Source organism: Abramis brama, assembly GCF_963993115.1.
Source record: "Abramis brama genome assembly, chromosome: 5".
In the NCBI taxonomy this organism is placed as follows: domain Eukaryota; kingdom Metazoa; phylum Chordata; class Actinopteri; order Cypriniformes; family Leuciscidae; genus Abramis; species Abramis brama.
This window is the reverse complement of record NC_139967.1, coordinates 40,884,608-40,911,636: the sequence shown is the minus strand read 5'-3', so window position 1 is coordinate 40,911,636 and position 27,029 is coordinate 40,884,608. Positions and strand designations below refer to the sequence as shown.

Sequence of the window (27,029 nt, the reverse complement as noted above, 5' to 3'; positions counted from 1 at the left end):
AAAGTACAATAGTTCCTTAGTTCCTGTTTTACTCATCCACTCAGATTTAGGTATCAGATTTAAATCATTTTAATATTACAGTGTTTATTCAAAATATGTATGTTGCTTATCCTGCACAAATCTTGAGCATAGGTTGCACTGACAATACAAATGAGTTATGTAATATGCCAAATAAACCCAAGATTGTATGTATCAAAACTAAACAACTTACATTTGACTAGAAATGAGGATGAAGCTTTCTGTAATGGAAATAAATACTTCTTATTTCCATAGACACAGACAGAAAAAAAAATGTGACTGCTATTCATTTACTGACTTCTCAACCAGATACTAAAGCATATATTCAGGGATTTTATTTGCATAATGGTTGAATAAGTGTATAAAGGTCACATACAATATATATTGCAATATCTTGCAATATAAAATGTATTTATAATATATATATATATATATATATATTTATTTATTTACAACTATGTACCAGAGAACTGGCTTTTGTGTTGATCAGGAAAGAAAATATATATACACTATACATTTTCTGTCCAGGCAATAGTATATACTGTATACAGTGCACATATATAAAACAAAATAGCGATAAGCTATACTATTCTTATGTAATAAAGCAGCAGACCCAAACCGCTTCTTTTGCCAACCAGGTGACTACATACAAGCTAAATTTGAGTGAAATAATGACACTATAGCCTTTTAGAGCTGTTTTACAACGGAATCAAAGTTTCCATAATTGACTCTGCTATTTTCCTGTTTATCACTGTTTTAACTCAACCTGTATTGTATGAAGCACTATAGAAATAAAAGTGACTTGACTTGACATAAGGCACTTGAAGACCGACAAAAAGCATGCAACTTCAAAATACATTGAAATGTCTCAAAAACATTTAAAATAATCCGATGGGCTTCTAAACTCACTGGAGGGTCTCACTGTCAGATTCAGCTGTGGCACAGGAATAATTATTTCATTTCTCAGAATGCAGTGATAAAGGAGCAGTCAAAAAAAAAAAAAAAAAAAAAGGACCTTCAATTATCTGTTTAATTGATTTCATTATTTTATCTTCAGTTACAAGTGAAAATGTCACAATTCTAGCCTTACTGATCAATGGTGCTCACTGTCCTTTGCGTCACCTGGTGGTGATTTTGCAAATGAGTTTCACATAGTTTCACATGGCATGCATGATCATTTTGACTTTATTTTCTATACATTTAAGTTTTATTTATTTTTAAAGTTCACAACATAATTAGTTTTGATGACTTTGCAATAATTATACAATGTGAAAAATAGTAATAATGAAAGTAATAATGAGTGCATGTTTACAATTTATGCAGGTAAGGAATACATGAAGTGGATAAATATATTAGAAAGATAGAGAGAGAAAAGTCTTTCCGACTCCCAAGTGGAGGTTTATTATTCTCCATTTTTTCACTAAAGTTAGCTTCACCGGAGCGGTGCCAGGCAAGCATAATGTGCCCTTAGCGGTCTAAGATGTAGGGGCGTTTACATTTTAAAGAGACATGAAACAGACTTCAGTCACAAGAATGATTGTAAATAATTAATTCACGGAATTTACCGTATCCTAACTGCATGAATTTAATCAGATTTGTCTTTATCCCTACTAAAATAAAAATATATGGCAGAACCACTAAGACAATTTTTTACTTTGTATGGGGGGTCCCTAATGCCTTATGGAGGGCTTCAATTCGAGCACTGCATTTAGGTGCTCTAAGAAATCCAACCTGTGACACAATAAACGATCAAAGAATTGAATTTCTCAGTTCATTAAGGTTTATTAAAACAGTAAAAATATTGGTCACATTGAGGTATGTCAGTTTATTTAAAACCATCCATGAGTACAATAAAAAAAGATCACACCATGTACTCATTAAGTTAATAGAACATAACACTTCAGGCTGTCCAATCTTAAAACACGTTCAATAATGACTCTTAAGATGAAATACAATCACTTCCTTTGAGAATGAACATCCATAGAGGATGCCTTCCAGGTGGACAAATACTGTCCAAGACCTCCTTCCTTCAGATCACAGCTAAGCAAGACAGACTGCAGAGCCTGAGCATATGCTGCAAAAAAAAGATAACATCACATTTATGCATTTAGCAGACGCTTTTATCCAAAGAGACTTACAAATGAGGAACAAAGAAATTCGTCAAGAAGCCAACAATATTCTTAATATACAATGCCAGGTTTATAGTTTATTTCATAAAGTAAAATTAAACTTTTTAAAGTAAATTAAATAAAAGTAAATTAAATCATGTTTTAACCATTTTTAATCACGCTTTTAAGAAGTACACTTATTTTCATGTGCTAACTTACTAAAGCACATGTAAAGGACTTGTAGTGTTATTTGACATTACATTTAAAGTTAAAATTGCTTAAATACATTTTCTGAAACTATGGTTTCATTTTTCGAAACTCTACACACAAAACCACAAAAACGCGCACAGCATGCAAAACGTCACATCTTTTGCAAAAGCAAACACTTCATCCAAAACTATTTTAACTCTTCTAAATATGGTGTTTTTGCAAAGTAACTCTACACACAAACCATCAAGTAACTAGTAATATACAAGCCAAACTACACACGGATGTGAAAAATGTAAAACACAACTGTGTTTTTGCTTGATCAGTGTGCAGTGGAGTGTACAGGAGTTTGTCACATGTATGTATGTGCACAAATACACTGTATACAACATGCATTGATAAACTCTACAGTTATTGAACTGAACTGAATTAACACTAAAGTGACTTGAACTGAATAATGACACTATTGGCTCGTTAAAGCTGCTTTACAGCAGAAGTTGAATTTGCTACTATTGTGAAGCTGCTTTGAAATATAATAAGTATAAAGAACTATACAAATAAAGATGACTTGATTCACAAGGATATTCCGTATATATTTAGAAAATAAACAGATATGCAAAGATGAAAAATGTATTCGTTTCTCAAAACATTGAGTTTTGAGTGATCAAATTAGGTATATTTACACTATAAACAGAAATACAAGGGGGTGAAAATACATTACTTCTTTCTCAAAACAACGAGTTTTGATTTCAGAGTGAACAAATTATATATAAGTGTTTTCATACATGATCACTGGGTGTAGGTAATCGGTAAATGAGTGTTAAATGGCAGTGTTTTCTAAATTAAACACAAGAGCTGTTAGTTTTGAACAGCATGCGTCTATTAATGTGTCTAATGTAGAGAACCGTGTTTAGCATTTTGCAAAAGGTTTGCTTTACAGATAAAAACTGAGTGTAAAGCAGATAATGTGCTTGCTGTTTTTTTGTGTGAAGATTAGCTAATTGAATGGTTTCACAGAGTGGGCCTCAAGTACCACTTTTAGTGCGTAAGCAATTTTAAAAAACTGTAATATGTGCTAAATTGGAACTTCATCTTTACAAATGTTTACAAATATATTTAAATACATGACATATAAGTTTCAATAAAAATGTCATTAAAGTATATCTAAGTTTACCATAAATGCTTGTCATTATATTTGGCAGTACACTTTAACCATATTTCAAAGACAATAGAAAAAATTATGAGATTACGCAGTTGTACCTAAAGTAACTTAAGTGGGTCAAAAAAGCACTCATAAGTACATTTAATTTAATTTAAATATAAATTATACATTCCATTTAGTTATATAACCGTAAGTACCCTTTTAAAAAGTATGCCAAAGTGTACTTCTTTTTCATAAGGGTATTTAAAACTTGTTTTCATCTAGTTATATAAGGCTGTTCCTATGATTAACTAAATCCATGATTAAACTTCACACTGTCTGGTAAAATTATCTACAGTTATGACAGGTCATGGAAAGTGGAAGAACAAAAGATGTCAGTTGTGACAGAGGGCCCACATGCACCGTCCGTCAAGTCACGATACTGTGAGTAAAACCATTTTCTAACCAGGCACGATGTGACAAGGTTTCCTTTCCAGCAACACAATCAGAACACTCCTGAATTTCGTTCTACAGTTATGAGGAAGCAGGATTTTGGACGAATTATGTTTCACTGTGGGTGGGGCGCTGTCTCACACAACACCACAGATATAGGAACCAAGCAACCAACAACATGTTTGTCACTTGTTTGTCACTTGAGCAAAACCTCAATACACAGTGTCATAGGACACCCAGATTATTTTCATTTAAGGAGCAGTGAGATGTTCTATCCTTATTCTAAAATATAAAATGAAACGGATACAGAGTGAGCAGTTTACCTTTTGGATTGTTGTAGAAGATACAGTTGTTGGCGCAGGTATCAGGATGGCTGTCCCAGAAAGTGTCTCCACAGGAACACAGAGGAGGCAGCTCTACTTTGTCCTTCTCCAGTTTCTCCTTCAGCAGCGCCTGCATTGCCTCAATGTACCTGTCACAGAATCATCACATGCCATGACAGCTCTTTACATGTTAACAACACAATTCTGATCTACTGAATGTGAAACAATAGATGTTATGGTGCATTTACGGTTTGTTTATGGTTATGGTTTTTATGGAATCCTAGCATTTATGGGTCATTCGTTTTTTTTTTAAAGCAAGTACTTTTATTCAACAATGATGCATTAAATTGATCAAATTTATAATGTTACAAAAGATTTCTATTTCAAATAAAAACTATTCTTTTGAACTTTCTATTCATCAGAGAATCCTGAAAAAAAACAAAAACAGCCATGGTTTCCATCCACCTATGTTTATGCCAATTTTGGGATATTACATAAAAAATAAACGCTGGATGGAAATGCTAAGATGCACATCAATTCTAAAAATGTGCACGCTTAATTGAGTCATGAAGACATGCGCATAAACTATGCCGGAAACACATTTACAGAATAAATAACAAAACAAACAAACAAAACTCATGTGACTTTGCCTAAACAGAGGATGTGATTGGATAACTGGACTAAACAACGGATCAGTTATATTGAACAGCATCTCAAATGTTGTTTTAGTTATTCTAAAATGCCTGAACAAAAGTCTGTCATCAAAATGATTTGGCATAATGACCACAATCACATGATTGTGTTCCCAAACATCAGGCATCCAAACGCAAGATGAATGACAGCATTTATTGCATTTCATCTGCATGATCTGAGAAGTAAGTCATTTATGATGGAGGAAAAAAAAAATCCGGTTGCAGCCATTTCCATTACAGATATTTTGAGTCAATTTCCCAGGAAGTGGCAATTTTGTTCTCTTGAAAACATGGCATGGAGACACTGCTTTATATCGCAAATGTTTTATGCGATATTCCAATTTTGCGTACAATTTAAATTCACAGCTTTGCATGGAAACATAGATAATGTTGCTTGATCAGCAAATCAGCATATTTAAATGATTTTTGAAGGATCATGTGACACTGAAGACTGGAATAATGGCTGCTAAAAATTCTGATTTGCCAAAAGAGGATTACATTTCATTTTAAAATATATTAAAAGAGAAAGCAGTTATATTAAACGAATAATATTTCACAATATTATGAATTTTACTGTATTGTTTGATTAAATAAATGAAGCCTTGGTGAGCATAAGACTTTTCTCAAAAAAAAAAAAAAAAAAATCTTACTGACCCCAAACTTTTGAACAGTAGCGTTTTTATGGTAATAATAATGAACATAGTCATACATTTATTGGCAGTATGTACCGTTTACTTTCTTTGATCCATTTTGTTCTTTCTCGTCTCTCTACCTTCTCTGCTGCCTCCTCCTCATCAAGCCTCAATCGCTCCAAAATCAAATACTCCCTCTCAGCCATGTCTTTTCTTTCTTCCTCCAGCTGTCGCTGCCTTTCCATCTTCTTCTCTTCAGCTTTCCTGAGTTGTTCTTTTTCATTCTTAATCCTACACATAGCAAAGAGTTCGCTGGGTTTATAAAAGAAAGTACAATATAGAGCGCAACATGAAGTCTTTTGTGTTCTTGGACAACTTAATGAAAAGAAAATTATGTGTGGTTACTTGCTTCAATAGAGCAAGAGACATGCAGTAAAGCGTAGGGACAGGTTTCTAAAATGAATTTTTTTTTTTTTTTTTATTGTAATAAAAAATTACATCTAAAAATCATTTTTAAATGATAATATTTTCATATGTGCACATACATATACATTTTGTTAGAATCTATTTACTTTGACCTAAATTCTATATCATTAATAGAAAACCTACATTTTGACAATGTATATGTTTTTTCTGGGAATCAAAAGGAAACAGCATAATGGTTATGGGAGTGATCTTTTAGAATATTAAATCATGTCTTTTTCACATTGGTCTTTGTCACAAAGACATGGCAACCCTGCCCAGTCTTATTTTAAATTCAGTATTATTACTATTTTACATGAACTAATCAGTCATGTAAACTATTTCTCGTAGCCTGACTACAGGAGAGAAATGTAAGAAATTATAATCTGCCTCATCCCAGATTACACTCCAAAATACATGTTAGAAAGAACTCGTCCACAAAATGGCTTTGTTATCATAGAGACCGTTTGCTCTGGTCTCAGTAATATGAGAATAGTATCACCGGAGTAGTATTTAATCAGTTATTGCATGGAAGCGCAGGACATCAAGAACTATCCTGTGACAAAGTGACCGTGATTACCAATCATAAAGACAGATGTCTTTCTGAGTATAATCCTATCACACCTTTACCAACATCTGTGATGTGGGAACGGAAGGTTATCACTTAATTTACATTTAAAACGAAACCTTGTTTACATGATGCAAGGGAGGACTAGTGTAGAAACAGTATAAAATGTTTGAGCCTGTATTGTTCAGGGTTCATTCTGACTCCATTTAACCCAAGGTGCTTCGTGTACTTTGTCACTGCTATGCTGCAATAAACTGCTTAATCGAGATCATCATTTTTTCTTACAGAAACTAAAAGAGAAGTGAGCAACCATCACGTGGAAAGGAATGAAAATAGACATTCTTTTCAGTAGCAGTCAATTTATGAACATGCAGCGCTAGAAAAAAGACTTGTGAACATGTGGTGAGGTTCAACCTTGCAGTTCTCTTCAGATGTTTCCTGTGCCTTTGGTGCTCCTTCACTTGCTCTCGCTCAGTATCCATGAAGTGACGTCGATACATGAGGAACTGAGACTGCCTCTGAAACAATACAGTGAGCACTTTGAAGACTCCACCTAAATCAAGACTAAACGCTAAATACACTATAGTTAGAGTTGGTATTTGTTTTCTTTTAAAGGTGCCATAGAATGGATTATTTTATTATTTTATAATGTTTCCTGGGGTGCCCTTATAATGTTAGTATGTTTTTTAGATCAAAATTTGTTATAATTTAGAAATAAAAGGCATATTTCCTAGCCTGATTTCATCCATTGATTTGAACACTCTGTTTGAAGGGGCGTGTCTGCTGTGAGACTTCAGTGTTGTTGCCCACTGCTGTGATTGGCTGACATGCTTGCATATGAAATGTCTGGCATTACATGTAGAGCTATCTGGAAAACTTTTACTATTACAGCTTTTATATGTTTTTACTATTACAGCTATCGGGATTAACGAATCATGAGAAGTTTTTTTTAAAGTATTTAGATCTATTCCCATCACATAAAAGGTTTCAGTGATGAGCACTGAGCAGATGACAGCCTGTTGATCGCGTGAATGAAGATCTTATCACTGCAACGCGATATACTGATGCATAAACAGTGTTGAACGACTTTGAAAGAAAGATTATCTGTCTGAATTTGAACAATTACACATCAGAAATTCACATAACCCACTGGTTCTCCAGAGGCTCGGATGAAGGAGCAAAAAAATATTTTTGTGTTCATTTGTACAACCAAACACTGAGCAACTGCCATGCTTCGTTCGCTCGTTTGCAAGCCATGATGTCTCTCGAGGAAAAAACAATATCGCGCTGGATCTAGATAACACAATGTAAATTATCGTAAATAAAATCCCTACTTGCCGCTTGCGGGAATATAACGTTAGTTGAAATTGCCCCCTTCGTCCGTTTGAGACGCCGAGAGAAGCCTGGCTGCTTGATATTGTTGTAACAGTCCGTGGTGAAATGGGCAGAGCAACTAAACAACTTCGAATTAAACTGTAGCGGTATCCGATTATAGATAGATAGATTATAGATAGATCTGCCATTTTCCCTATGATCCTCCTCCTGCTTGTTTCTTCACCTGCAGAACTTCTGATGATTCGGCTGTGCAGTTTCGCCTGGCACTGAGCATGGGCTGGCATATGCAAATTTTTAGAGGCGTACATATTAATGATCCCAACTGTTTCGTCACAGTTGGTGTTATGTGGAGATTCGCCCGTTTTTCAGGGGTGTTTTTCAAAAACGAGATTTAAATAAGAAAGAGAAAACTATGGTGTTTGAGACTCACTGTATGTCATGTCCATGTACTGAACTCTTGTTATTTAACTATGCCAAGATAAATTCAATTTCACATTCTATGGCACCTTTAAAGAAATATTACTTTTATTCAGCAAGGATGCATTCAATTGATCAAAAGTGACATTAAAGACATTTATTCAATATTCAATATAATTTATAAATGTTAATCTTTTGAACTTTCTATTCATTAGAGAATCCTGAAAAAAAATAATATCCGTTTTCACCTTAATATTAGGCAGCACAACTGTTTTCAACATTGATAATCATAAGAAATGTTTCTTGAACAGCAAATCAACATATTAGAATGATTTCTGAAGGATCATGTGACCTTAAAGACTGGAGTAATGGCTGATAAAAATCTAGCTTTGACATCACTGGAATAAATTATATTTTAAAATATATTAAAATAAAAAAGTTCTTTTAAATTGTAATAATATTTGATAAGTAACAGTTATTTACTGTATTTTTGAACAAATAAATGCAGCCTTGGACTTCTTTCAAAAACATTAAAAAGATTTAATGACACACTTTTGAACTGTAGTGTACATTTGAATTATCTATATTTTTCAGTGTAATATGCTTACAATCAGACATTCAGTTTTATAAAAATCTACATTGATTTCCCTAATAAAAAGAGCCTAAAGAGGAGACTTTACTCAAAATAAAGTGTGATTCCTCACCTGCCTCTTCAGCTCCTCCTGATTCACATGAGGCCAAAGCACTCGGGAAGCTCTGTAGTCAGTAGTGAAGCCTGTGCAGGAAGCCGTGGGATCTGGCTCATAGACCTAAAGAGACATCAAAATATATACATGAAATAATAACATATTGTGTTGAAAATGTAATAAAAGGCCATTTGGTGTAAGACAGCTTGAACTGTACAGATTCAGAAAGTATTCTAAAGTGTCCACTTAAAAACAGAAAGGGGCAATCTAAGGTATATGTAAAAAACACCAACCAGTTTTTAAGGAAAGGTGAAACTAAAAATTATATTACAATCATAATTAAGTATGCAACAAACTGGTAGCTGATTCCAAGATGCAAAAGTGTTTTGTCTAAAACATAAAGCAGCTATATATTCTCATGTATTAAAACACATTCATACTACATGAGAAGAATACTATGTGTGATATTACAAAGACCAGAAAACTAAATAATTTGCTTTTATATTGTCATAGATTAAAGTCAATTACTTTTTGTTAACTTTTTCCCCACAAAGCTATATGGACATTTTATGTTTTTCTTCGTGTTAAAACTAGTGTTGTTAATAGAATAAAATGATCACAATGATAGTTAGAAGCTAAATGAAATAGTAATATTATCAAATCTGGAGTATATGAATGTTAAAAAAGTATATGCCAAAATATTGACAGCCCTCTAAGAGTACAACACTTTAGTGAGAAGAAAAAGACTTGATAATGTAGCTTAACAGAAACTCAGTATTTTACAATATATTTTCATTTATAATATACATTTTTCAGTTTAAATTGGGTCTTTATACGTGAATACACATATCAACATGAATCAACATAGTGCACAAACAAGGATATAATGTTGTTATCAATGATACCTTGTTTACTCTCCATGTCTTCCTAAGATCCTATGCCAAAAACCTCACAAACTTTGAAAAATACAGTGTTTTTCCTCAGAAGCACAAACTTCAATGTAGCAGCACAGACTTTTGTAAGCAAAGCCTTGCTTTCCAGCGGACTGACAGGCAGGACTTTTTTACACGGTATGTCTGTTAACGTAGGTGTGCCATCTGGGACTAAATTTAAGGCCAAACAAGATCTTCTCACCATATCGTTCTGAAAAGTTACAGCCTTGCTTCTGTGGCGATGCAAATGAAGAGGTTGATCATGTTGCCCCAACAGCATCTCATCTTTCGAGTCAACATCCTGCTCGTTTTCCTCTCCTCCATCATTTGAACCTTCAGTATAATCCTTCTGATCACTCAAAGTATGTGATTCAGGTTTCTGTATACAACAAATGTGAAGATATTAATACTACAACACTGAACGTTCAGGTCTCAGAAATGACCCAAATGCATCATGCATGACTCACATTTCTAGCTGGGGATATTTTCCATCTCCCACCAGGTAGCTGTGATAGTTCATCTCCATCTTGCACTACTTGACGAGCAGCTAGTCTGTGTCTCACCTGCTTCCTGACTTTACTGACCTGGAAAAAGTGTCCAGAAACACTCCCTTACATGTACATCTAGATTCTGACAAAAACATGCAAGCAAAATGATCCAGATAGATACAAAAGAATCATGCTCTGTAAATACAGTACGCACATTCTGATTTTGCAAAGTTAGACGAGTTCCTGGATCGACTTATTTTGTTGATCATGGAACAACATTCCAGTCTGAAAATTTAGTCTACCCTTAAACCTAACCCTACTCATAAGTTCTTCCTAAAATCCGAAGGAAATGATAGGTGAATAACACTGATGTGGAAGCACTTAACCCTGGTTGTAAGCCTAAACTTGTCCCTCAAATCTGATTGGTTAATTGGAATGTTGCTCCAGGATCAACAAAGATGTTGCACTTGGTGAAATCAGGTTCTGCCTGTAAATACCCGTACATGATGTGTGTGCTGACTGGAAGAAATGGCCTCTGTCCCCTGAGCACTGACCAAGCGAGAGCTGGGACTGCAGATAACTCGCTGCCCATGTGTCCAGGAAGGGAATAAATTGGTTTGAGGTGTAAGGCGATGGGCTGCTTTGCTGGGTTGTTGCAATACTTTGTCCTCACATTCAACCTGAAAAAAAGAAAAGAAGAAAAGTTCACACAAATGACTATTTGAGCATTTGTTAGAATAAGGTGTCATGACTTTCCACACAGGAAACTTATGGTTGTTGGTGACAATAAAATACAAAAGGCACTTATCACAAATAGTTGATGAGTTTAAAACTAGCTAATTTTTTATGCCATGTTTACTACTGTTCGAAATGTTGGGGTCAGTAAGATTATTATTTTTTAAATAATATTGTTAACTAAACTAAAATTATTAGAAATTGTTTTCAAAAAAGAAAAGTAAAACTGAAATAGAATATTAATATTAGATGCAAAACTGGTTGTCTTGGCAACTTACTGGGGAAAAAATGTACTGAAGTTGAAGTACTAAATTTAGTCAAACTAAAACTGAAATAAGTATAAATGAAAGCTAAATAAAAAATATTTGAAATAAAATGACAAAAGTGCAACAAAATTACAACATCAACTAAAATGAAAATGAAAACTGAAAATGTACATATTAATAAATAATCGAACAATATATAAATACTAAAAAAATACTTTATTCCGTAAAGATGCATTCAATTGTACAAAAATATGTTTTAATTAAATCAATTTTATCAAATCATCAACAAGCATCAAACAGCATATTATAATGATTTATGAAGGATCGTGTGACACTGAAGACTGGAGTAATGATGCTGTTAAAAATTCAGCTTTGCCGTCACAGGAATAAATTACATTTTAAAATAGAAAATAGAAAACTCTATTTTTGAAGACTAGCAAAAATATTTCACAATATTAATGTTTTTACTGTGTGTTTAATCACATAAATGCAGCTTAAGTGAGCATAAGAGACCTCTGAAACAAACATTAAAAATTACTCTACATTTTTGAACAAAAGTGTTAAGTTAATGCAATAGTTTAACATGGTTCTATTTCCAAAGAACACATGATTTGTGCCTTTATTGCTTATAATAGTCAATGGACAAATTGTGCCCTACTCAGGGAAAAAAGTGCAATCCTTTGTTGCTCATTAACAGACATGTCTTACCGTCTCATATGATTTCAGTAGCTGCTGTTGTTTGCGCAGATGGACCTGCTGTGAAACACGTTTACGAACAGCATCCTGAAACCGGCGCAGACTCTCCTCTTTCTCTCGTCGGGTCTCCTCCAGAAGCTCTTCCGTAAGCAAAGCCCGGACCTGCCCCACACACAGGGTGAGATTTACGTTACATGACTGGCTAGTTGACACTTTCCACAAATAAGGTACAAAATAGGGCCCTGAAGTATTTTTTCTTTTCTTTTCTTCTTCTTTAACCTCAAGAGGTCATTTGATGATCCCATGATTTCATGATCCCATTTATTTGGTGTTTGCAAGTTTTGCAACCCTTTTATGAAAATTTGGAATGTGTCTAAAAACAGCTTAAAATAATAAATAATATATTATTTATTAAAAATCACATTATAAATAAATATTTTTTTTTTTAATTCACATTAATAATATATATATATATATATATATATATATATATGCATATGTATGTTTATAAATTATATGTTTATAATTTTACATTTTAATATTAGTTTTAGTAACTTAACTGTTGTGTTTTTGTTGAGTTTTATTATTTTTTGTTTCAGTTTTATTTATTTTAGTAACTTACTTAAACTAAACGAAAATTCGAAATGCTGCCTTGGCAATTAACTTAGCTTAGTTATATAATATAATAAAATTATTATCATAATATAATAACCCTGGTAATATGGAAAGTTACAGGGGTTTGCAGCCAGAATTTAGATGTAACTCAGTGGCAGCTAGTTTGGGCCTAGATTTCGGTTTGTAATTAGTTACTGTTATTTATTTTCCAAATAAATTAAAGGAAAAAAAAAATGTGGGAGTGTTTCTTGACGCGTTTTCCAGGTCAATAAAGAATGTGGGACAGACTACACTAAGCGCGACACCAACGTGTATCGTATTAGTGTAAAGTGTCCGTCAATGAAGCCCGTTTTTAACTAAATCTCTACAGCTCTCAGATCAGTTCTTACCGCGGGATGTTCCTGACACTCATCTCCACTCTCCACCCAAACACCCACAGGCGCCACAGCCGGGTTCCTCTCGGCCAACACTCTCACACCTTTGGTCTTTCTTCTGTTTCCAGAGGTTATCCTTTTATTTTCTTTTAATACATTCTTTTGCGTTATCGAAGAGCAAACTCTTTCTATAACGTTAGCTGTTCTTGCTTGATTCATTTTCGTATAACTTCTTCTGGTAGATATGAATGGGTATAACAAGTTAACTAGCATGTATGGCTTTTCGGGAGTCACTGATGTTCTGACCTTATTAGCAAACACAACATTGATCCTTCGAGCTTCTTTACTGGAGTCTTTTTAAAGGACAGCGATTCATAATGTTGTTACCGTCCTCATACAAATAGGGTTAATATTTCAATTCCTGTAACTGACTGAATTAAAACTCCGTTGTCAATGACGCTAACATAATCACAACCGCTTTAGACACGCCCATTTATGATGCTATTGGCCACAGTTTTGTAAAGGTATGATTTTATTTGTCGAAAGTAACGCCGTTCAAAAGCTGTAGCGATTTGGTCACGCCCGATGTGTTCCTAAATGTACGTTCGATGGGAAGCAGACTACCTGCTCGTTTTAGTTCCACGCATATTATACTACTTTTTCTCTAGTCTAGACCGGTCTACCTAACCGAATTTGCAGCGACTAAAATTAAATATAGTAGGTTTTACACAGAATTTCATAGCTCTGATTTTTGTTATTGTAAATCTAATGTATATTGTGTAGCAATTTAAAACAGAATATGTATGTATGTATGTAGACTATGTATGTATTTATTTATTTATTTATTTACAACCTCACTGCAAAGATGTAACGTTTTATTTTTAATGCGCATTTGAGAAAGAAAATGGTAATTTTATCATTTTAAATAGCCACTGTTGTCATGTAATGTCCTACTTATGCTTCTTTTTAAAACTTGTAGGCCCGGTTTCACAGACAAGGCTTAGATTAAGTCAGGATTAGGCCTTAGTTCAGTAGGGGCATTTAAGTAGCTTTTATTAATGTGCCATAAAAAATAAATAAATAAAAAACACCATGACACCGGGAGGTAGGCTAGTCTTTTAATATTCAACAATATTATTGATCTGACTGTCCTGATACTGTTGTATGAGAACTGAATTGAGCTCTACGATTAGCTACATCATTTTTTTTTCAAGTACTTTATAGATGAACTGAATCAACACCGAAATGTATAATTTTCCTGTTATCACTGTAAAGCTGCTTTGAAACTATCTGTATTGTAAAAAGCGCAATATAAATAAAAGTGAATTGACCTGACTTTTAAATACCTGAAACTATTTTAGAGTGATTGTTTTTCCACAGGGTAAGCTATTTGCATTATCTGTGCTTATTTGGGTTTCTGTCTCCAACTTATACATTTATGCATGGGTATGAATCAACACAACATCAGCCTGCTCCCTTTACAATGCCTGTTCTCAACGGCCGTGCCCATGCATAACAAGGAGCCTACTGTGTCTTTTGTGTGAATCAGCATGCACATTGTCTCTCCCTTTTCAGGGACAGAATGAACTTCAACGGGAGAGACACGATTACATAATGCTCAGATTATTAGCGGGTGAAACACTGTGCAAAGTCTCATCAAATATGTGAAAGATTGCATTTAGATCTTTCTCAATATTTTATTTAACATCTTCTTTACAGATCAACTCTACTTGTCATTTACATTCACCAAAATAAAAACAGGCCTGTTCATGTTCTTTAAGTGAATGAAGAAAAAAAAACAATAATAGAAAGAAAAAAGGAAAGAAAAACATTCACTGTTGGCTTGACAAAGCTATAGCCTGGAGTTCAATTAAGTAGTTTGAATGCAGATCTTACTAGGGGGTTGCTAGGGTGTTCTGGGTGGTTTGTAGGTAATTGCTTGGGACATAGATATGTAGCTATACGTAGGATCCACATTCCACCGTGAGACATGTCAGCGAGCCCGCCATCTTGCAACGCTCAGCGTGTTGTCACTCACAGTGAGAATCAATGATGCCACAACATTGCACAGCTTATGGTTTTGAAACCGCCGAGATTTAAATTCCTGAAGAAATGGGATAAACTTTCTCAGGTGAGAATGTGTTTTTTTTTTTTATATATATGTATTAACTCAATATTACATGTTTTTACTTTTACTATGGTAACTTTTTAACGTGTTAGCTGACGCTTTCGTCTTGTTGTATTGTGTTAGTTTAGCAAAATCATCTGCTAAAGTCTATTTCATATATAGATATTTATATATGCGTCTCACTACGGTTGCAGTCAGTCAGTCAACTTGCTCTCGAATGCTCACGGACCGCTCCAATATGGCTGATGGCTTACATGTAGCAGCCCATTGAAACAGCTGCCAATGCGGAATATCTAGAATAGTATGTAGATAGCTCTATGGCTTAGGAATTCTGGTTGGTTACTAGTGTGTTGCTATGAGTGCTACGGTATAGACTTTAAGTAATTTTTATTATGTGCCTTAGAACAAAACAATGGCACTGTCATATTTTAAGATATATTTTTACATATTTTATTCTGGGACTTAAGCCTAAGGTATAGACCTTAGCAGATGATTTTGCAGGTGACGTTTTCCGGGTTGGAAGACTAATTCACCAGTGGATCCTAGATTTTCCAATAAGGTTTTATAATGTTTTTTGTTTTTGTTTTGTTTTTTTTGAGTAAAATAAAACCTGTGGTAACCAAAACTTGACGATATTTTGAGGTCTTGTTCTACAACGTAAACTACACACATGAAAAGTGTGTAAACGTGTGACCCCCAAACTGTCTTATTTAGTTACTTATGAGAAACATACATTTTCAAAAATAAACATAACTGCTTCAAAATTCACATTTTCGGTGTGTGTAATTTACGTTGTAGAACAAAATGACGAAGTATCGTCAAGTTATGTTGTCGGTTTTTTGCATCCCTATTTGACCTCAACGCATATAATTCCCACACCCCCTTTCACATTGCAGTATACCAGACATCTCTGAGAGTGAAGAGACCTTGGGCCAGATTTACTAATCAGGACAAATTAGCATGAAAGAGTAATAAAAATAAATAAAAATAAAAAACGCAATGGGAGTGCAAAGTTCAAATGCATAAGATTTTTGTTCATCTTCAGAACACAAATAAAAATATTTTTGATGAAATCTGAGCTTTCTGTCCCTCCGTTGACAGCTACGCAAAAGCGTTTTTGACGCTTCAAAAAGGTCATAAAGAGAATGTAAAACAAGTCCATATGAATTGAGGGGTTTAGTCAAAATTTTCCGAAGAGACACGATCGCTTTATATGATGAACAGATTGAATTTAGGCTTTTATCGACATGGTAAACGGAAGCTCAAGCATGTTCGCTTGACGTGCGAGAACCGATGAGGTTAATTCTAGTGTGTTATGCAGCACGTTTGAGCTTCTGCAAGAACCAATGAGTTTTGTTCTCGCGCGTCAAGCAGGTTCGGTTGAGCTTCTGTTTATGTTCACTGATTAATGTTTAAATGTGTATAAAAGCCTAAATTAAATAAGTTTATCATATAAAGCAATCGAGTATCTTTAGAAAATATTGACTTAATTCATATGGATTAGTTTTACGATCTCTTTATGAACTTTTTGGAGTGTCAAAGGGGTAGTTGTGTATGGAGAGTACAGAAAGATCTTGATGACAAGTAGGCTAATTAATGAAAGAATTTCCCTTTTCAGGTGATCTATCTCTTTAAATAATGGCGTAAATATCAGTAAATTGACTAGCGCAAACCTTAGTATATATCAGGGTTCCCACGGGTCCTTGAAATCCTTGAAAGTTTGTGAATCTGAAAAGAAAAATTCAAGGCCCTGGAAAGTTTTCGAAAATAAACACATACAGATACAGGTCCTTTAAAAGTTTTCTAGATAAAATTCCATATTATTCCCTCTGGTCCGCTAATGTGTTATTTCGCCAACACTTCGTGGCCTATGCGCAGTAGCTTGCTTGATTTACGTTAGTTACACACATTTACGCATTACGTACTGTAAGTGTTTTCCGTGTGAGGTACTTTGTGTTGTACATTGCCATAATGTTCACGCACGCACAAAACTACTACGATGGAACCTCAACGTTTGTTGTTGGACACAATAAGTGTGTCCCCACATTAAGTCCTTGAATTTGAGGGTATTTGACCTGGAAAGTCCTTGAAAGGTCCTTGAATTTGAAATTAACAGAGGTGTGGGAACCCTGAACACTGCTTGATTTACTTAAATACTCTACTCCCATAAATTTTGCGTCTGAAAGGGAAACTCCAACAAATGCATATGCAATTAGATCAACCGCAAAAATAACCTTGTCCACGCCTTTCCAACACTAATTTTTCACTGCGTGTCTTTACTAAATCCTGACAATAGATTTTAAACGCTAAAAGAGTTTGCACTGGCACAAGCTGTTAGTAAATCTGGCCCATACATAGTGTGTTAGATCAACTCAACATTCACAATATGCTTTGAAATAAAATGTGTCTTAACATGATGAAGCTAAACAAGTTTGAAATGCAGACTTTTGGAGCATAGACACATGTGTATTTACATATTTACATACATTAATGCAAAAGTATTTGTGCAGGTCATTATCTGACTTTTTGCAGCATGTGGGCTTGGCAGACGTGGTCAGTGCATCAACATCTATATTTTTGGGGAGCCTCTGGGTTCTTGTGGAGAGGTGGATATATCCTCAGGCCTCCTGGCTGGAGACGAGGACTCAGGGGGCTGTGAGACTCGACTGGACTCTCGAATATACGGCGAGGAAGGGGCTGGTGGGCTTTGACTGTGTCCCTTCCTCCGGCGATGGTGGGGTGGGGATTTGGTGGAGGTGCGAGGGTATCTGCGAGTGGAGCGAGCTGGAGGCTCAAGCAAGTCGGATGGAGGAGGTATTGAGCTGCAGTAGCTTGGAGGGCTGCCGCTAATGGAGCTGCATGTTTCGCATGTTGACGCTGGTTCACCAGGAGGAGAATCCTGAGGATGTCAAGTACAGGAATTTACAGTCTTCACACGCCTACATCATTGCACTTTCATATTATCAAGACATGCAAAACGTCTAACACAGGTGTGATAACATCATAACCTATTCTGTATATTAGAATATGTGGTGAAAACATGAATATTAATGTGTAATACAAAGAAATGTTTCTGAAGCAGTCAGGTGTTTGCGGGTTCAACCTTTGCTCTCTGACTCACAGACAGTTCTGCTGAGATAATGGACCACTCATCCACTTGAAAGACTATTTTTAACTATAAAGTGGGTGTGCTGGGAGAGGGAAATTAAATAATGATGTCATTATACCTTCTCTTTTAAGATGTAGAGTGATACAGGATTCCTCCGCTCATGATCAGTCATTATTGGGATGATATCATCTAGATATATAAATTAAAAATGTAACATGAAATATAATATAAAGTTAATGCTCCATCATCCCTACGTAGGACAAACGATTTGGAGAAATATATAATATAATATAATATAATATAATATAATATAATATAATATAATATAATATAATATAATATAATATAATATAATATAATATAATATAATTAATATAATATAATATAATATAATATAATATAATATAATATAATATAATATAATATAATATAATATATTGCCCCAGCATCCTGTACTCATTATCAGCCATTATTCATCTAAATATATAAATGGACAATCGCACATGGCATAAATCTAATATAATATAATAAATATAATATTGTCATGGTATCTTGCTGATAACAAAGAGTACGATGTAGGAGATAGTTAAAATAGTCCTTAATTGTTGGTCCCACCAAGGAAACACACAGGAGATCACTTGAAGAAACAGAATAGCACACTAACACTGACAAGACAGGACCATGAACTGAACAAAACTGGAAGTACATATACTAGAACTAAACAAGGGAACTAATGAGTTAATTAATAAGGGCCAGGTGAATTAAATGAATCAAAGAAACACATGGGAAAACTGGGTCAACTGAAAACGAGCAAACAGAAGGGGAACAATGAAAACAAAGACAGAACAGACTCTGACAGTACTCCCCCTTCCCGGAAGGCGCGGCCTCGCATCAAAACAAAAAGGGAAAAAGAGTCCAGCGGGGGAGAAGGGGTGAGCATCCTGGAGGCTGATGCAGGCCTGTAGCAGGGAATGACCAGGATGGCGCTGGCAGGATGTGAAGCCTCCAGGGCGGCGCTATTAGCATGGGGTGCCAGGAGGAGTTGGATGCTTAGGAAAACACCAGGGTAGCGCAGGTAGCTCAAGGAGCCAGGAAGGTGCAGGCAGTCCCGGGGGCCAGGGAGGTATCAGTAGTGCAGGGAGCCAGGGAGGTACTGGTAGTTCAGGGAGCCAGGGAGGTGCAGGTAGTGCCGGGAGCCAGGGTGGTGCTGGTAGCTCAGGGAGCCAGGGAGGGTGCAGGTAGTCCTGGGGGCCAGGGAGGTAATGGCAGTGCAGGGAACCAGGGAGGTGCCGGTAGCTCAGGGAGCCAAGGAGGTACAGGTAATTCCGGGAGCCAGGAAGGCTCGGCCTCCGTGGCCTTGCCACGGGAGCTTGGCTCGACCACTATAGTTAGGGACATATAGCCCCGCCCCCCAAAACAAAATTTCTTGGGAGGAACTATGGGGTTGTGAACCGGAGCAGACTCTGGAGCAGGCTTATGGGCTGGATCCATCACTGGACTCTGGCCAGGGGCTGGAGTGGATGTGTGTGTGGCCCAAACACACATAATAACAGCAACATAAATGGTAAGGACCACCTATTCAATTACACCAGGGCAGACAGGAAGGGCTGGCTCTGGAATTTCACTCACTAGAATGGACAGGGGAAATTTCACTCACTGGAACGGACTCTGGGATTTCTCTCACTGGAACGGACTAGGGGATTTCTCTCAATGGAACAGACTTGGGGATTTCTCTCACTGGAAAAGACTCAGGAATATCTCTCACTGAAAAGGACTTGGAACAGACAGTCTCAGGAACGGACTTGGGAGTGGACTCTGGAGTGGAGGTCCTGATGGTAAAGTCCGTGGAGGGCTTGGACGCAGGCTTGGGGTTTGCTGGAGTGCCCAAACATTTTCGGGGTGGGACTGGATGACAGCTGGAAATGTCCTCATTCATTTCCTCAATAATGAAATCAAATCAGAACCATTCAACCAGAGGACATAATTAATATATTCAACCAAAAAAGAGCTGCTTTTACCAGGAAAAAGAAACTGATACAGTTCATCATCCAGTCCCTCCTGAAAACAAGCCTAGAGCATGAGTGCTCCAGCTCACCAGATTGTAACAATGCAAAAACTCCTCAACATATTGTTCCAGGGGCCTACCGCTCTGTTGGAGGGAGAAGAGAAGGTGATCTTCAGCTAGACTCTGTAGCTCAGCCCATTTCATTGTCTTTTGGTCCTGTTTTCTGTCACCGTATGTGGCTGATAACAAAGAGCACGACAAAGGAGATACTCAAAACAGTCTTTACTTGTTGATTCCACCAAAGAAACACACATGAGATCACTTGAAGAAACAGAATAGCACATTCTAACACTGACAAGACAGGACCATGAACATAACAAAACAGGAAGCATTTATACTAGAACTAAATGAGGGAACTAATGAGTTAATTAACAAGGGCCAGGTGAATGAGATGAATCAAAGAAACACATGGGAAAACTGGGTCAACTGAAAACGAGCAAAGAGAAGGTGAATCAGTAAAATAAGCTTGTTAGCCCAGAGTGCATTTACTCTGATGAACATTTGATATGGACAGCAAATCAATATTAAATAACAACATAATTACACTGAATACATACCCTCGGGCTTGACGTCATGATACCTGATGTGGTGGTTTTGTGGAATGGATCTTGGTATAATAGTTTTAGACTTCTGTTTTTTTGATCTGGCAATGAAAGGATTTATGGTGACATGTTAATTTACACTAATATTGTTAACTTAATGATGGATGAGTGAAAAAAAGAAAAATAGGTTTATACTTTTTTGATGGCCTCCAGCAAGCACACACAGTTACAAGGGTGACGAGGACGAAGATGCCGACTGTAGACAGTATGATATAAAGGGAGCTCCTTTCTGGAAACGAGAACATTTTCAGCCATTTTGTTTCTTAAAGAACTGCAAATATTACATAAACATATCTATAAAGTATATAATACAGTATCAGTGTATTTAAAAATGGATCATTATGTTCAAATGTTCCCATTCTTACTGTAAACCGTGAGTTTCACTGGCAGACTTCTCATGCTACTAATTGGGTTCTCCACCATACAACTGTAGACATCATCATCAACCATCTGAACGCGTGTGATGGTCACGACCTTCTGGTCCGTTGACAGCACCAGACGGGTCTCATTTAATAATGGATGGCCACCTTTTGCCCAGCTATAGGTAGTCTTTGTGCCCGTGTCATGGGTGCAATTTATCGTGAAGTTCTCTGTCAGTTCCAGAACAGTGGAAGTGACCATGTGGACGTGTGGCTTAGAGATTGGCTCTGGTAAAACATCAACCAAGATTTTATTGGTATGATTTAATGAGATCATAATGATTCCCAAATATCTACAATGTCTGATTTTTTCCCCAAAATTTTCTTAAACTAGAGTCTTACCATCTACCGTCAGGTCGATGCTGCCCTCTCCAGTGAAGGTGTCATCGGTGATGGAGATCTCTACTTCATAAGTGCCCTCATCAGACAGCCTGAGGTTATGCAGCAGCAGTGTACCATTCTCAAACACAAGGATACGGTCTCTGTATTCCGGCCGCAGGTTACCAATGATCTCCGTGCCAATGGACTGGACCACTGTAACAGGTTTGTCCCTCTTCAGCTGCCATTTGATTACAGGAGGATCCAGACTTCTGCTTGAGTATCGGACAGAGAGCAGAGCTTCTCCACCTACAGTCCCTCTGATCAGGTTCTCAAAACTGGTAATATTCACCCCCTGAACACATGCTGTGAAATGAACATCTATTAAACATCTGATTTATGAGATTAATGTTAGTTTGTCAAAATGTGACGAGATCAAGTCAGCTGCTGTGGCATCATTATCAAGTTCATAAACCTGATCCTGTGCTGACTGCAGTAATATTAATTAACAATATGTACTTACTATAGAGTTAGTTTTAAGATTTGGGTTTGGTTTAGGGTTAGTTGCATGTAATTATGTTTCATTTACTGTTATTACTACAGTAAGTTCATGTAACATATTTAACAAGGACACTGCAAAATAAAGTGCTACCAGTAAAAAAAAAAAAAGTGTTTGAATTGCATATAAAATGTCCATTCATTTGGATTACACATTTTTTACAAAAACAAATAAATAAACTTAAATGTGATAGTTGTCGGTCATACACAAATGGAACAGGTAAGAAACAGGTTAAATTTCTACACAATAACCATGTTTATATATATTTATCATTAGTAAATCTAATTTGTTTTTATTCATTTCAACTAATTGAATATTGCTTGTTCTACAGCTAGCATATTTTAACCATGTTCATACTTTTTAACTAAATAAATGTAATTGTATTCCCAATGAACAGATTTATGCTGACGGCAATTTGAATAAATGTATTAATCTTACCTGTTTTATTTATGACTGACAAATATGCATCATATTAAGTGTATTAATTTGTTGTTAAAACTGTGTAACCCAAATGGATGGAAATCTCATGTGCAATTCAAATACAAAAATCTTAAATTTAAAGTCTAGTTACTGTACTGGCATAGTGCTTTTTTAACTAAAAACAAAACAAAGACAAACCCACAAGTATTCTGTTCAATTAATCAAAACATTTTTGTTTCCCCCAACATGCATCACATGCCACAAACTTTCTTGCATCCAAGTAATGGTCATGTGGTGTAAAAGTTGTGTGGTGGGTAAAGTTCAGGTTTCGTAATCAGAAGATTAATGGTTTGATCCACACAAGGAGTGACCCATGCCATGAGCCATTATGCTTTTGAGCAAAGCACGTCACCTCAGGCTCCTCCAGAAGGATTGAACCTGTAGTAAGTGCACTGTAGGACACTAGGGATTAAAGTGTCTGATATATGACTGATGCTATTTAACACAGTTGTGAAATCATGACATTTTAAAGTAAATTCAGCATTTCAGTCTTTAATGTCTTTAAAGTTGCTATGCAAAGGAAGTAGCGACATCTTTGTAGTGACATCTGAGTGAAATAGATTATTGAAAATAAATTAGGACGGGGACTTGGTTCTATGCATTGAGTGTTGATTGGTTGGAAACATAATGCAAGCTTGAGGTCGACTGCAAGAAAGGGGCAGAGTTTTGGACAAAATGATTGGAGAAGTCCAACATACATCATCAGAGAGAAGTCTGTCACTTCACAGAAAGATTCAGTTGAGGACATTTTGATTAAACATTACAAGCTATTTAATAATAATAATAATAAACCTTCATAATAAGATAAATAACATGCATTTAACAATTTGATGAATTTCCATTTTATTCAGACTTTAAGTTCCATATGTGTTCACTTTTGATGATTGTTCATTAGGTCATGTAGATTTAGCGTTCCCCTTATTATTGTTTCCACACATACAGGGAAGATACACTTAATGTGTCAGTTTGTTAAGGCCTCTCCCTGCCTTCTGTCTAACTTCACTGCAATCATGTGCAAATGAAGCCATAATAATACTCATCAGATCCCTTTGCCAGACAGAAAAACCACATAACCTTCATACAGGACACTTACACAGCTTAAAACACCCTTTACAACTGAGCTCTATCAGATATTGATGAGTCAAATCACATATGTAATAGCAAATGGCCAGGTGCAGGCCAAAAATGGATCACAAGTCTGTTCTGATAGGCTCATAGACAGATAACAAATAACAAAATCCAACTAGTTATTGTAGCAATATACACTAGGCCTACTGCTTAAAGGTTTGGGGTTGGTAAAATTTCCTAATGCTTTTGAAAGAAGTATTCTATGCTCACCAAGGCAGCATTCATTGGATTAAAAAAAACAATAAAAATATTGTGAAATATTTGTTACATGTATGGTCTGTCTCCTATGTTTCAATGTGTTTTTGGTTTAGTCCTCTGACCTAGTTTTCCCCAGTCTGTTTAATTAGTTATGTCATTAACATGTGCCCTGTTAATTAACTAATTAAGTTCCTTTGTTTTCTTTGTTTACTGAAACCCTCAGTTTTCTGAAAAGCCATTACTTCAGTCTTCAGTATCACATGATCCTTCAGAAATCATTCTAATGCTGATTTGCTGCTCAAGATATATTTTTTCATTATTATCAATGTTAAAAACATTTGTGCTGTTTAACATTTTTGTGGAATTGTTTTACCTGATTTGATGAATAGAAGTTTTAAAAAAGCATTTATTTGACATAAAAATCTTTTGCAATATTATACAGTATATATCTTACTGTCTCATTTGACCAATTGAAGGCATTCTTGCTTAATCAAGCATTCATTTCTTTGAAGGAGCTTTTGTATTTTGAGCCATGCAAACAACCCAGACTACTTTAAATATGGGTTCACATATCAGTTTTCCTTATCAGCCTGTCATTTATGCCATTCATGATAATATTAATAAATATCAATGCTTCATAAAAAAAAAAAGTGTTTTACTTCTGTACTGTACAATAAATATATTTTTAGTGGATCACCTTTTAAAGCCTTAAGTAATTTAATTTAATGTAAACTCTGATAACCAGCATAATAAAGCCTGTGTGGAAACAGCCCATCTCCCTGGTAACTGCTTACAGTGTGAAAGGTCTGCCAACGATGAGAACACAAAAGCTTGAATTGTTTGGCCCAATTTCCTGGAATGAAAAGGGCCCACAGAGCGACAAACAATCCATGTGATGAGATGAAAAGTGACACACGGGGCTCCTGTGGCTTTGCTGATGACAACATTGGCCAATTGTACAACACAAACAGCTTCTAAAGTAGTCATGATGTGAGGATAGAAATGGGGTTTCATGATGTTGTAAATAGGAATATGAAGTACAGTAGTCCATACATCTTTGTCCTTCTAGTAACTAATTGTCTCAATCTGCTCTGACGGTAGATCCGGATAGACAAACACTCACAGAGCACAGAAACCTATAGAAACACAGCATCTTTTATTTTACTCTATTTTTTTTTTTTTTTTCATTTCCATGGTAGCAATATTCCAGGAATTTTTCAATAAATCAAGTCACACTTAAAATGAATGAATGTCATTGCATTATACATCCAGATTTCAAACCATTTATTAAAGAAAGCAGAATATATATATATATATATATATATATATATATAAACATTTTCGGGTAACACTTTATGTCGACGGTCCACTTTAGACATTTTACTAACTATAAGTATCTTTGCAACTACAAGTCAACTAACACTCATTAGAGTATTCGTACTGTCTGCTTAATATCAAATACTTTATTTTGATGGTCCCCCAACAGACTATAAGTCTGTTATAAGTTCACTGACAATAAGTAACTCTGCAACAACATGCCAACTTATTCTACTAACCCGAACCCTAAGACCTAACAGTCTACTAACATTCTACTAGTCTACTAATACTCTAATGAGAGTTAGTTGACATGTAGTTACAGAGTTACATAGTTATAGAATGTAGATCATCGAAATAAAGTGTTACCAATTTGGGTAGCCAACCGTCTATCACAATGACACCAGTTATTGTTTACGAAATAAAAAGCTAAAAACGTTGACTAGTTAAAAAAAAAAAAAACTAGAAAGCTTTAGAATTATTTGTTTGCCGCTTGGTTTCATATTTTGTTATCTGCTATGGAATTCATACACTAGAAGTGTGGCAGAAGTGTCCGAATTCTGTATATTGTGGTCTAATCAATAGTATGGTGGTTATTTTCTGGTTTCTACTCATTACAACACATGCAATAACATTGAAGTCCTTGACATATCTTATACAAAATAGACTATATAAAACTAAAAAGAATTTCTGTCATTTTTTTTAACCTGCAGCCAGCACTACGCCATAAGCTCTCGGTCAAGGCCAACAGTGGAGCGTTGTCATTGAATATAAATTTACATTTGTCCCTCTTACCTGAGTGAATCAGAAGGATCAAGAGGAGAGGTGCTGCAAAAGCAGCTGATGCCCAAGAGAAAGACTCCTTCTCTGCCTTCATCTTGGGTCCAACTTTCACAGTCTTCCCAAAACAATTAGCATGATTTGTTCACTCTGAGCCTGTCCCCCAACTCAGAGTCCTGCCATTCCTTCCGAGGCTGGGCTATGCCATGCAGCTGACAAACGCACACGCAAAAACAAAAACACGCACAGACGTGCAGTCACACACACACATGTGCATGTGTACATGCTTTCACACAACCAGTGCAACACGATAGCATGTTTGTGAGTCATTGAATGGGTCTGTTTGTGTAAGGGGGAGAAAGGGGTGGTAATATATGTGTGGGGAGGTTGTTGTTGCTTCACGGCCTGACTGTTTATTGTATTTTACTAATGCATTTTCCTTGAGTAATATACAGTAATTATTATAATAAAGAACTAGATTCTTTAAAAAAGATAATTGTGCAACAAAACCATAACTAAAACTTAGATGAATGAAAATAATTGGAAAATAACAATAACAAAAGGAGCAGTGACAGTACTGTAAGACTTTGAGTATATGCCTCTCCTGATAGACTTTACAAAAAAAAAAAAAAAATTCATAAAGAAATCCAAATAGACATTATTTTTTGTATTGTTGCTTCATGATCTCCCTCCCCCTCATTGTTCATAACATCAATAGGAAGGGGCAAAATAAGATAAGGGAAGAAATTCATATTTAAGTTGATCTGGGATCTGACTTACC

General features: G+C 35.7%; 2 protein-coding genes across 4 annotated transcripts; both read right to left on the bottom strand.

Moving 5' to 3' along the window:
• Positions 1-1,775: 1,775 nt before the first annotated feature.
• ccdc15 (coiled-coil domain containing 15) lies at positions 1,776-13,651 on the bottom strand. 2 transcript variants are annotated; one of them, XM_084114662.1, is made up of 10 exons: positions 13,164-13,651; positions 12,172-12,321; positions 10,960-11,142; positions 10,442-10,558; positions 10,177-10,353; positions 9,061-9,165; positions 7,019-7,122; positions 5,671-5,865; positions 4,251-4,399; positions 1,776-2,092 (listed from the first exon to the last, which is right to left on the bottom strand). In XM_084114662.1, the coding sequence occupies exons 1-10, from the start codon at positions 13,419-13,421 to the stop codon at positions 1,974-1,976; spliced, it is 1,557 nt and encodes a 518-aa protein (XP_083970788.1). In that variant the 5' UTR covers positions 13,422-13,651; the 3' UTR covers positions 1,776-1,973. The 2 variants fall into 2 exon arrangements, with proteins under 2 accessions (XP_083970788.1, XP_083970789.1); XM_084114663.1 differs by having other exon boundaries at positions 10,966-11,142.
• Positions 13,652-14,252: 601 nt separating this feature from the next.
• Positions 14,253-26,576, bottom strand: hepacamb (hepatic and glial cell adhesion molecule b). Of its 2 annotated transcripts, XM_084114320.1 has the most exons (8): positions 26,264-26,482; positions 21,814-22,155; positions 21,418-21,699; positions 21,188-21,281; positions 21,008-21,093; positions 20,531-20,629; positions 18,504-18,574; positions 14,253-18,175 (listed from the first exon to the last, which is right to left on the bottom strand). In XM_084114320.1, exons 1-8 carry the CDS (start codon positions 26,343-26,345, stop codon positions 17,846-17,848), a joined length of 1,386 nt encoding a protein of 461 aa, XP_083970446.1. In that variant the 5' UTR covers positions 26,346-26,482; the 3' UTR covers positions 14,253-17,845. The 2 variants fall into 2 exon arrangements, with proteins under 2 accessions (XP_083970446.1, XP_083970447.1); XM_084114321.1 differs by lacking the exon at positions 20,531-20,629 and having other exon boundaries at positions 26,264-26,576.
• Positions 26,577-27,029: the final 453 nt, after the last annotated feature.